The sequence below is a fragment of the Leucopleurus acutus genome (assembly GCF_964270905.1).
Source record: "Leucopleurus acutus genome assembly, chromosome: 18".
In the NCBI taxonomy this organism is placed as follows: domain Eukaryota; kingdom Metazoa; phylum Chordata; class Mammalia; order Artiodactyla; family Delphinidae; genus Leucopleurus; species Leucopleurus acutus.
The window spans coordinates 13,381,469-13,394,511 of NC_139160.1; the positions used below are offsets into that span (position 1 = coordinate 13,381,469).

At 38.5% G+C, this 13,043-nt stretch overlaps 1 protein-coding gene across 1 annotated transcript; it reads right to left on the reverse strand.

The window, feature by feature from the left end:
* Positions 1–9,513: 9,513 nt before the first annotated feature.
* LOC309974684 (serine/threonine-protein phosphatase PP1-beta catalytic subunit-like) lies at positions 9,514–12,322 on the reverse strand. The gene has a single exon (XM_082859367.1). The coding sequence runs from the start codon at positions 12,196–12,198 to the stop codon at positions 11,215–11,217; it is 984 nt and encodes a 327-aa protein (XP_082715493.1). The 5' UTR covers positions 12,199–12,322; the 3' UTR covers positions 9,514–11,214.
* Between the last annotated feature and the right edge of the window lie 721 nt (positions 12,323–13,043).

Below are 13,043 nucleotides of genomic sequence, written 5' to 3' on the forward strand. Positions count from 1 at the left end.
TATTTGATGTGTAACTTAAAAGTAACATATCCACGGCTTCCCTTTCTTACCTGAGCATCAGTAATATTTTCCAGTTTCGGCAAAAAAATAAAGTCGCTCGCCATTTTTTGTTCTGCCAATGGTGTGTTTCATTTAACCTTTTTCTGCTTGTTAGTTCTTGAGTATGTTAGATTATTTCCTGGCTAGCCATTCTGGCAGTCACAACAAAAAGGAATCCAGCCAAGCTTCCTCAACTATTAAAATTTATAGCCTTGAATGTGTCAGATGCTAAGCCTAATAGACATCACCCCTCGTGAAGCTAGTTCTTCTTTTAGATTTATATGGTCACGTACATTGATGTTTCAGAAAATTGATCAAAAAATATTTTAAGTGTTTCCAAAACATCGTGTTTCAGTTCACAGACATTGAAAAATATAAACATAGCTTTGAGGCAGAAGACCTCATGGCATATCAAACAGCAAATATCTGTATAAGTGAACATAATCGGCACTTGAGTTCTTGCCTCAAGCACACGTTCTTCTCTGCAGCCACTCAGTTGTTAAATCTGAGCTGGGCCTGGGACTTGGGCCCCTTTGCTGCAGTGCTGCAAAGCTTGCACCTGGACACACCACTCCTCCAGCTACAAAATACAAAGAAACTATATGGCACTAAAAATAACTTTGTGCTGTGCAGTTCGGGCAAATTCTGCACCAAAAGGTACAAGAAAGAAAAAACCAAACAAACCCAACAGCCATTTCTGAAGAGCCCGGAGCAAAAACTGGGTGTAGGGAGCAAAAGCAGGGTACTGCGCATGCCCCCCTGCACTCAGCAACGCAAAGGAGTGGGCAAGTCACCTAGGCCACCCCTCTGGCCCGACCCCTGGACACACCCCTGCCCTCACCCCATGTAAGGAGTGGGGAGCGAGCGAGGGAACCTGTGACTTGTTTTCGATCCCCCCTGCAGCGGGTGCAGGGGCCCCAGTAAAGCCCTGCCTGAATTTCTTGTCTGGCCTCTAGTCAATTTCCAGTGATTGGGGAAGGCTAAGAACCCTGATAAGTATCAAATCTGCGCACTTTACACATCAAAAGCAACGAACTGTCTCCTCTTAGATTTCTTTCCACCATTGTGATCAGCATTTTGAGGTGTCTCCAAATTTTCATGCATATAAGCCACTAAACACAAGGCAATTACCCCAGGGAAATTCTGCCTTTCTATGCACCCCCTGTCACCGAGTGTGTTTGTGTCTGGCGGTGGGGCTGTGATGCTCCTAGTCCAGGGTATTATCCTCCTGTCAGTGAAGGCAGCTCGTCATTTCCTTCTCCTTGCCCCTCTGCTGAGACTCTGCCCTCTGGTCTCCATGCAGGGTTTACTTCGCTGCCCGCTTTGAGTGTTGGCACCAAGTGAGGAATGTGTTGGTGGGTTTGATTACACAAGTGTTAGTGTGTCAGAAAGAAATCATGAGACATTTGGAAACCTAATAATAAAACTGAAAATGTAAAACTTTGAGCAGCAAAGCAACCCAAATTTGGGGGTTATTTTTAGATTCTTCTCTTAAATGTTCAGAATTTTCTTCCCTTGAAAAATCTAGACTCTATGTTGAGAGAAGACAAAAACTTTAGGTGGGATTTTCTTAATTGTTTTGGGTTTGTTATTGTAGGTCTTTTCCTTCTCTTGTGTTTCTTGCCTAGAGAAGTTCCTTTAGCATTTGTTGTAAAGCTGGTTTGGTGGTGCTGAACTCTCTCAGCTTTTGCTTGTCTGTGAAGGTTTTAATTTCTCCATCAAATCTGAATGAGATCCTTGCTGGGTAGAGTAATCTTGGTTGTAGGTTTTTCTCCTTCATCACTTTAAATATGTCCTGCCACTCCATTCTGGCTTGCAGAGTTTCTGCTGAAAGATCAGCTGTTAACCTTATGGGGATTCCCTTGTGTGTTATTTGTTGTTTTTCCCTTGCTGCTTTTAATATGTTTTTTTGTATTTAATTTTTGATAGTTTGATTAATATGTGTCTTGGCATGTTTCTCCTTGGATTTATCCTGTGAAGTAAGTCAGAAAGAGAAAAACAAATACCGTATGCTAACACATATATATATGGAATCTAAGAAAAAAAAAAAGGTCAAGAAGAACCTAGGGATAAGACGGGAATAAAGACACAGACCTACTAGAGAATGGACTTGAGGATATGGGGAGGGGGAAGGGTAAGCTGGGACAAAGTGAGAGTGGCATGGACATATATACACTACCAAACGTAAGGTAGATAGCTAGTGGGAAGCAGCCGCATAGCACAGGGAGATCAACTCAGTGCTCTGTGACCACCTAGAGGGGTGGGATAGGGAGGGTGGGAAGGAGATGCAAGAGGGAGGAGATATGGGAATATATGTGTAAGTATAACTGATTCACTTTGTTATAAAGCAGAAACTAACACACCATTGTAAAGCAATTATACTCCAATAAAGATGTTAAAAAAAAAAACTTTAGGTGTGGCGATGTATCGACTTCTCATGATCATAGCAGGTTTAATGTTTGTAATCTACAAAACAAATATTTTTCTGAATCTCTTCCTTTCTAATGGGCACTGCCTTTTGTTTCAGGGGTTCTGGGTTAGTCCCCTTACAGAGGCGAGATCAAGTCGTATTTACAAGGCTTCTGAGTCAAGCCTTGTGGCCTTACTTTTCTTTCCACATTTCTTAAAACAATGTAAATTGAGTAGTTACTATATGCCAGCCCTGGGCTGGCCATCTTTATCCCATTGCTATCCATGCTTTCCTTGTGTAGTGATTCTAAGTAGCAATTTGGAATGTCTCTGCTACTTCTTCTTTACAAGTAACATTCCATGGAACATGAAAACCAGGAGTCCTAGGGACGAGAAGAAAAGTTTACTCAGGGCTGCTAAAGCCATGTGCAAGCTGGAACTCTAGTTTCCTGGGTGACACCACCAGGATATCCCCTGAAATGAGTTCTGGAATCCAGCCACACCGTTGTTATTAGAACCATTTTGAGTTCTTGACAACTTATTCTGCTCAATGTCAATCAATGTCAATATGAGGAAATGTTGGGTAAACCCAACATTTCTGCTCAATGTCAATCAATGTCAATATGAGGAAATGTTGGGTAAACCCACCTACAGCAGAAATTTCCAGAACACTGCTTCTAGTGCTAGATAGTGTGGTAAGTACTACCTCAATGACCTTAACAAGTAATTTTACCTCTGGGCTTCAGTTTTGTTTTTGTTTTTGTTTTAGTTTTTAACATGGAGTGAAGCTGATGGTTACTCAGATTCTATCGAACTCTAACAATCTAATCTAAAAGGACCTTTTGGTTAGATGACAGGTGCAACATTCGTTCATTCATTTTGTTATTGACCAATTGACTAGTGAGATTTTAGGAAAGTGCTGGGAAGAAATTTGTGGATGGGGGAACTATCGTATCAGTCAAACAATCAAATATATATGGAGTGCATCGTATGTGTGACAGTCTAGGTATAATTTTTCCCTAGAGAGAAAGAAAAGTAGAATCAAGGGAGCAAGTATCTGTTCTGAGAACCCCTGGATATTCCTGGACTCCTGTAACACAGAAGAACTAATGGTATCCGAGTTGCCTTGGTCCAAGTATCTTAGGCATCAACAATAAAATAGATACTTCACTTCAGGTATTGGGAGCTGTACAGACGAAAGAATACTGATATATATAGGATTAATTGTACTGATTTATTGAGATTTGCTTGATTTTGGAGGCTATGAATATAACAAAATAAATCAGATTAACCATGTTTTAAGTCATACTTGCAGAATCCGTTCATTTACATTCTCACACCAGACATGTGATGACACGTCTTTCTCTGTGTTAGATACTGTTCTAGGCAAAGCCTAAAGCTATTCCAGTGAACAAGTCATGCATATCTTTGGCCTCATAAAGTTTAGTTGTTAACACCTAGGCTTAAAAATAATTAGGAATTATATAATTCAACGTATTTTTTCTGAGTCTTTCACAATCCTTACAATCTACACTAAGGCATTCAAAGTGCACTAGGCTTAAAAGATAAAAGCTTATGAAAAAGAATATTTAACCCTTAACTTTATCTCTAAGTCCTTATCTGGAGTTTTCCAAAGACTCTCAGAATAAGTCATATTCATAGCAATGTGAATTTAAAAGATTTCTGAGAAGTATAATTATTTTTAAATTTTAAGACTGTAAACGGTATTTAGAAGAGGTCTTCGTTGTAATTAAGAATTTTTTTAATTAATAGGAAGACTAAAAATCAGTTTTCATGTTCCTATATCATGTCATAAAATACGAGGTATTTATAAAATACAAGTTATACAATGGAATGGACATTCAAGATCAATAGGCTGCCTTCTCAATTTCACTTGGAGGCATTACAATTGAAGTGTGTAAATCTAATCTGATTATGGTCTAGAAAATTCTGACATTGAGACTTACAACATAAGTCAAATAGCTTTTCTGGCCTTGTTTTATTCTTTGTCAGTTTCAGTTCTGTTCTGAAACTCTTTATTGACAATGGAACTTTCTGAGTGCTGAGTAAAAGTGCTGAATTTGGTTTTAGGGAAACCACCAATCATTAGCACAGATGGTGGGGAAATCTTCCATATTAAAATTAAAATTTTATGGTATGATTAAACTTGTTCATTTATTTAAAAAGAAAAAATACAAACACATTCCATTGTTTTTAATCAGATCAAACATTGGAGGTGTCTAGTTCACTTTCAGATCGTGGATCATTTTAAGATGGTCTCAAATCATGTCTATTTTTACTGACTTTCAGTTATACTATTTGTGTTTCAGTGTTTAGTGTTTAAGAGGGAATCACTAATTGTTAAGCCACATTTAAAAGAAAATTGGAGGTGTTTCTTGACCATATGACTTCAAAGTCTCTATGCATTTAACAATAGAAATAATTCAGTAAGCTTCTCGGAATGACTTATTTAGGAATAGAATTAATGGAAATCCAATAATGCAAAAGGATTGCATAGACCAGAAACACAAGAATGAAAACAGAAAAACCTTGATGTAATTGCTTATCTTTAATTTTATTCTTTCTCCAAGAGTTTATGGTCCTTTCCTTATCTGAAATAATTTCCCCTGAATTTAATGAGTTTTAACTTAGTAACTGATAATTATAAACTACTCAGTCTTATATTTTATTTTTTTAATTGAATTATTGCTGCTTTCAGGCTGTTTGATACATTTTTCATTCCTATCCATAAGTTATTTCATTTCTAATAGAGGGAACCAGGGACATGGAGTGGTTTATAAAGGCTTATTGACCTTGAAACTTTGTCATCTATGAATCCAATCTTTCCACGTTGCTGCAGGTGGATACATGTATTTCTGTATGAATACATGAGAAAAGCCACAGCTCTTTGTCACATATAATAGTTCCAAGTTAATGATAGCAGCTTTTCTTGAATTCTTACCTCGTGTCAAATCTATGCTAAGCACCTTTCATATGTTGCTTCATAGCCTCATAAATGAAATGAGACCATATTCTTTTTTTTCGGGGGGGCGGTGGCCACAACTCTCACATGCAGAACCTCTCCCACAGGGGATCAAACACGCGTCCCCTGCCGTGGAAGCACGGAGTCTTAACCGCTGGATCACCAGAGAAGTCCGAGACCATAATCTTATGGTACCAATTTTAAACACGTGGTAATTGAGGCCCAGAATGCTTGAGTAATTCATTCAAGGACACATGCTTATTAATAATAGGGTATGGATTTGAACTAGGTGTGCCTGATTCCAAAGAAGGTGTGCGACCTCTAGGATGTACCGTCTTGCACACACCTACAACTACTTAGTTATAAAAGAACTTGTATTCTCACTAAAAAGTTCATTCTACTCTGAAGTTGCTATCGTTTGGCCGGTCCAACCATTACTAACAGTAAACTTTCTGAGAATCCTGTCAAAAAAACATCCAGTGAAAACCTTAATCATTTTTTTTTTTGGCTTGTAATTTAACCCGTAGAGTAGAGTATTATGAGGTTTATATAATAATTGTGAAGGTAATTCACCAAGCATATATAATTGTAAGGATCTCTTTCCTCATCTCTTCCCTGTATCCTGGTTCCTGTGTTCTTACTATATCTTCTATGTTCTCATATTTTGAATATATCTTTTGGGTCCAGTAATTAATAAATAATAAAAGGCACACCGCATGCTAGTCCAGCTTGGCCCCGAGTGTCTTCTCTGGGATTCTGACCATGTGTAACTATGCTTGCAGAGATCAGGCTTTGAATAGAGATTCTAGGAAAGAGATGATTGTATTTTCTGTTTCTGGGAGTGAAGATATTCAGAAAGTGAAGGAATAGTCAAGACAGTGACAGGAGAAGGTAACAATAGAGATAAATGGGGGTACATTCTTGGTGTTGACAGAATTCTAATCTGCTTGGGGGAAGAACATCGAAGTGGAGGAATATCTCCACTGAGGGACAGTTCAGAATATGCTTTGGGTCTTTTATCAGATTACATTTGTACTCTTCCCATTCCATTGCTACCCACTACTCATGCATAGATTAGCATATCATCAAGACTCCCCACTTCTGCCCTGGGTAGAGTACTTTCCCAAGAAGGAAATCATGTCATCTAAGGAGAAATGTTGGTGATGGGAATGCCTGGCAGGTGAAAGTTGCAAATACTAAGCCATTATTGAGAATCATTCTGCAAACAGTCCAGCCTGAGGATCAGAGTTGTTGAACCGAATGTGAAAGGCACCTACTGAACAGATACTATTTCCCATCCTGTGTGGGCCTTGGTCACTAATCCTTTCAGGTGGCTCTTCTCCATCATTGGGTACTTTCCTCATAAGCATGAGCTGATCAATACTCATCTAGATACTCGAGGGGGACTCTGAAGATCTCTGGAATTCTCTTTAGGGTCAGCTCTCTCTTTTCTGGTTATCTGTCTTACAAACTCAGAGGTTAAGACTCTGAGCTTCCAATGCAGGGGGCGAGGGTTCAATCCCTGGTCAAGGAGCTAAGACCCCACATGTTGTGCGGCGTGGCCAAAGAACCCCAAAAAACAAAAAACAAAAAACCTCACACGACCTTACCTCCCCCAGAGCCCCCTTTCATCCTTCAGGAAGATTTCTGAACTATTCCAGGCTGCTTGCTCTCTGTGCTGAAGCTTGGAAATTTTCTCCAGGCAGTAAACAGTCAGTCATAGGCCTCTCCTCATCTGTGTCTCTTCTCTCATGGGTCAGTGCCTTTCTTTGCCTAATGTCCAACACCTTGAGTGCCATTATTTCTTTTACTTTATCTACCTCTTCAGCTGTTTCAAGGGAGAGTAAATCTAGACCCTGTTACTTTATCTATACTGCAAGTTGAAGTTTGCTGTTGTGTCTTATTTTCAATCTCCTTTAATGTGGAATAGATTCTTGCCTTCTTTTGTCTTTTATGATCTTAACTTTTTGATGAATCCAGACAGTTATTTTGAATAATGTCCTTTGCTTTGGGTGTGTATGATGTGTCCACATGGTTAGATTCAAGTTGTGAATTTTTATCAGGGATCCTACACTACCAAGGTCATGTCCTTCTCACTGAGTCATTCTAGGATGCATTTGATAATGATTTCTACTACTTGTAATGCTAACTTGAGCCATTGATAAGGTGGTGTCTGACAAGTTTCTCTAGAGTAAAGTTACCATTTTCTCTTTTTAAATAATAAATAGCTTGTGAAGATATCATTTGAGCCTAAGGAAGTATCTTGATTTTCACCAACTATATTTAGCATTCATTGATGATTATTGCTGAATCAATTATTACTATTGCTTTCTAACTTCAGAATTTTGGGGTGGGAGTGCTGGTAAATGAGTGAAGGAAGAGCTTTTCCTTCTTTCTTATTTATTTATATATGCATTTAATTAAATTTTTTTAATTAATTAATTTATTTATTTGGCTGCGCCGGGCCTTAGTTGAAGCATGTGGGCTCTTAGTTGCAGCATGCGTGTGGGATCTAGTTCCCCCACCAGGGATCAAACCCAAGCGCCCTACATTAGGAGCATGGAGTCTCAACCACTGGATCACCAGGGAAGTCCCTATATGCATTTAATTATTAACAAAATTGTAGATTTAACTGAGTTTTAACTCATGGATTCTTTACAACTGGTTACAACTTATTATAATTATTTTGATATGCAGATCATCCCATACTTGGACAGTGAATGCCCCATTAAGCTGACTGCCTTTATTTTTCCATGTCCCCATTATTCTTAGATCATCTGTTACTCTCTAGAACACTTAGATTTCCAAGTTCATCTTAAATTTATTTCCTCAGCCCCAACGCTGGAATCAACATTTTCTCCAAAGAACCCTGCCTCCATTTAGTGAAGCATGGTACACATAAAAAGTATTTGTGTGCTGGCTGTTCTCACTGCTACTAGGTCCTCTCAGTGAGTACATTTAGAAATGGTAGATAGATGGGTGATGCCTATTATATACGCATGCGCACACACACACACATATTTCCATGTATTTATTCAGTTGTCAGTTATGTTTCCTCCATTTTTTATTATTATTGTTATTATTATTTTACCTGTGGAGTCTTTTTCCATCTTTAGAGAGGTTTTCAAAAGTTTTCTGGATTTTGAAATCCTCCAGAAAAGTAATTTTATTCTTACCCTTAAAATACTTCTATGTTGTCCTAGGTTTGGGCTCCAACAACTTTCCCTAGTTTGGTAACCACTAAACTGCCTCATCTCTTTCTCATGTCATCTTTAAAGATGTTTTTAGATGTGGACCATTTTTTTTAAAGTCTTTATTGGCTTTGTTACAATATTGATTCTGTTTTGTTTTTTTGGCCACGAGGCATGTGGGATCTTAGCTCCCCGACCAGGGATCAAACCCTCACCCCCTGCACTGGAAGGCAAAGTACCAACTACTGGACCACCAGGGAAGTCCCCCTCATGTCATCTGCAAATCAATGAGCTCCTGGTACACATTTCTCTTTTTTCTCTTCCATAAACTTTTAAACTTACCCTTGAAAACCTTGAATCTTTTTGAGGAATACATTCAAGTACTTCCTTGTTACTTCCATGGTTTAGTCTCTCTCATTTCCAGAGATAAAACTTTTTCTAAGCCACAATTCTTTGTTCATCTAAAGCAGTGGGCAGCAAACTTTTTCTCTAAAGATCTAGATAGTAAATATTTTGGACTTTGTGTGCTGTCCAGTTTCTGTTACATTTACTCAAGCCCGACACAGTAGTGTGAAAGTAGTCATAAAAAATACATAAATGAATAACTGTAGCTGTATTCCAGTAAAACTTTATTTATAAAACAAGTAGTGAGCCTGAATTGGCCTGCAGGCTATATAGTTTGTTGACCCCTCATCTAAAGCATCCTGATATTTTTCTTTCTTACGAACTTCTTCTGTTTCTATGCAAGTATAATCCCTCAAATTAAGGGTTCATTACTCTAAGCTTGCTTTATTTACATTTGGGACCTTCAGAATCATTATAATTTCATTCAGTTCTCTTTATGCCACCTACCAAAATAGAGGTTATATTTCTTTTTTTTTTTTTTTTTTCAATTAGACAACTTTTACTAAATGAGAAAACTACATTTAAAATGTGCTTTAAAACAAAATGGAATTAGAAAAAAAAGACATATGCATTTGAAAGAACGTTGCACTGTGCTGAAAATCAAATCTCTTGCAGTAATACAATATGCCAATTCTTAAAACGTAAGTTAACAGAATTCTCAATTTAACAATTTCAAAGACGATATTAAGGTCAAGAATTTCACATCTATGGTAGCACTTATAGAAGGGCATTTATAAATATGATGTCCATCCCTATGAAGCTTACAAATTTGACAACGCTCAATAAAAGCTTTGAGAATCACATCCAAAAGTGTTGCATCCAAAGCATCACAAATCTGTGTCCTGTAAGTTCTCCTTCTAAAATCTTTATGTTGACTTTTCTATTCCTGTCATTTGTTAATACTACCCTTAAAAAAAAAAGAGAACAGGAAAAGAAATGCTGCAATAAACCCTTGATCATGTACAGAAATTATTGCTACTATAGTTCACTACAAAGCATGTCTATACAATATCATATGAACTTTGATCATGAAAAATCAGAATAAAAATCTTTAGTGACATAAGCCTTACAATCGTATACAACATTCACATGGCAATATTAGACAGTCAAGCACCCAATACCCATAGTTGACAAATGTCCCACTGACCAGCATTCATTTAAATACATCCTTCGTACAGAGGGAGGAAAAAAGAGATAATTGTCAGCTTTCCAAGGCTTGTCAAAAAAGGATTCTCATGTTCTGTGGATCTAAAAACAAACAACAACAACAACAAAAACCAAAAAACAAAACCAATGCAGGTGAGGGTGTTACCAGAAAGTTAAGCATGCCAAAAAGGTGTTTCGTGCGAATTAAAACCTAAAGCCAAGGTACCACATAATCACATTACCAACTAGTTGGGTATACTAAATGAGCCTTATCTTAAAGTTAAATGAAAATGCTACTGCACAATAGAGCATCAATAAGTTAAAATTAGAGTGCACAAATCCAAATCAGTGGCAATTTCTGTATAAAGCAAAATATTCACTATCAGCTGTAATGTTTGCCCAAACTGATTAAATCACTCGATTGGACAGTTTGCATATTTTTAAAAAATATCTCTAAAATTCCTTTTTACTGTAATGAGGCATAAGTTTTCTTAGTAAGATCAAACAGGTACATAAGTAAATAAGCAATGGAAAATTAAGGTCGATGAATGTCTTTAAAGCTCTTCCCACATTTCACTTTTTAAAATGTCTGGGAAAAAATTTAAAGAATTTGCCATTATTTTAGCAAAAACAAACAAAACAAAACAAAAACAAGCCCCAAATAATTAAACAACCAAGCAACACTAAAACCACATTACACAGATGGATCATCATGCTTTCATCTGGTTTAACTATCACATCTAGTTTAACTGGGATGCTTTTCAACTTTAAAAACTGTGATACGTGAAGATGTAAATTTAATGGGCAATTCTGAATTTGGATTTAACTTTGTTGAATATTATAACAGAGTATACTTATTACAATACAGTGTAGCACATCTTTCTATTAGAAAAAAATTTAAGATCCTTTACCCGTCTCCTTAAGTTAAAGGTGTGACATCATAAAGGGTGTCAAATGACTGGATGGTTTTACAGTGCACACTTATATATTATGAAGTATGTCCTTAACAAATCTGATGGTTTCTTTACAGAGTTCCTTTCTTCACCTTTTCTTCGGTGGATTAGCTGTTCGAGGTGGAGTGACGGGACGTCCTGAATTCAGTCCACCATATTGGTACTTAGCTTTCTTTTCAGATGGTTTCAATATCTGAAATGAACACATCAAAGTTTCATCCACACTCATCATTCCACCAGCATTATCAAACTCGCCACAGTAATTTGGGGCTGAAAATAGGGTTACCAATTGTCGCTTAGCAAAGAATTCATATCCATCTTCCACCACCTGATGAGCTCGACAAATCAAGTCTAAATCATGACGATTCAGAAATTTACTGACTACGTCAGCTCCAAAAGTGAAGGAAACACCACGATCATTTTCTCCCCAACCTTGCACATCCTTATCTGGGTCAGACCACAGCAAATCACAGAGCAACCCTGTATCAGGGACATCAGTGGGTCTCATAATTCTCCGAATCTGCTCCATGGATTGCAAGTCTGGTGACAGTCCTCCATGACAACAGAAGATCTTCTCATCCACAATGGCAGCTATAGGCAGACAGTTGAAACAATCAGTGAAGGTCTTCCACAATTTAATATTAAACCTTCGTTTGCATTCATCATAGAATCCATAAATGCGATTGATGCTAGCACACTCATGGTTTCCTCTTAAGAGAAAGAAGTTCTCGGGATATTTGATTTTATAGGCCAACAGCAAACAAATGGTTTCCAAAGACTGCTTTCCTCTGTCCACATAATCTCCTAAGAAAAGATAGTTGGCTTCTGGGGGGAAACCTCCATATTCAAATAATCGCAGTAAATCTGTATACTGTCCATGAATATCTCCACAAATTTTCAGTGGCGCTTCCAATTCCAAAAGAATAGGCTGGCTGAGAAAGATCTCCCGAGACTTGATACATAAGCTCCGAACTTCTGCTTCAGTCATCTGCACAATCTTTCCTGGACGACATCCTCGTACCTCCAGCAGTCGGGTGATGAGACTATCCACGTTCAGCTCCCCGTCCGCCATCTTGTCGGCACCAGACGCTCCTTCCCAGCAGCGGGAACAAGGGCTTCTCGACGGCGGACGCTGCGGCGACCGCTCGGCGTTCCCTCACCTAGAAGTCACGCGGCGTTTCGACCCCGGTTCCAACTCCCCCTTCCCCCGGGCCCTCCCCCCACCCCCTTCCCACCAAGCAGTGGAGCGCGCACACACTCGGAGGCACCCACGAGAAAAAAAATAAATAAACAAGTGGAGCCCCCAAAAACCGGGCCGCGTCAGACCCAGCCCCCACCTCCGAGGTTATATTTCTTGATTTAGCGAGGATATATTTAACTTGTAAAACAGTGTCCTCAAAAAACAGTGGCTCAAAGAATGTCGAAGTTCGTTGCCAACTCTCTGAGTTGAGTGAGGAAGGTGGGCATCTTATTGTCATTCAGGAACCCATGCAAATGCTGGGTTTGTTATCCTCAGTAGTGACTTTCAAGGATGCTGTGGCAGCTATCATTCCATCCAGGGGAGAAAGTGGAGGGGTAGGTAGGGTAGTAATACTCATGCTCTTACCTTGCCCCAGAAATGGCATATATTCTCCTGGAGATAGTTTAGTCATGCGACCATGATCAATTGCAGGAGATATTGGAGAATGAGTTCATTACTATGAAAAAATAGAGAATGGATTTTAGTGGACAGTAGCAATCCCTGCCATCTCCAAGGCTGGAACCATCCATATGTCGCTTTGTTTGATCATAAAGTTCACCACACTTTTAGGGGTAAAAATTGCAAACTGGATCTCCCAAATTGACAGAACGAATTAGCACCTGATGAAAGAAAGGCAATCAGAAAGGATACAAAGGCCAAGAAGATGAGTCAAGCTA

Excerpts from the sequence above, each read along its gene's own strand:
- LOC309974684 (XM_082859367.1), bottom strand. The coding sequence starts at position 12,198 with ATGGCGGACGGGGAGCTGAACGTGGATAGTCTCATCACCCGACTGCTG.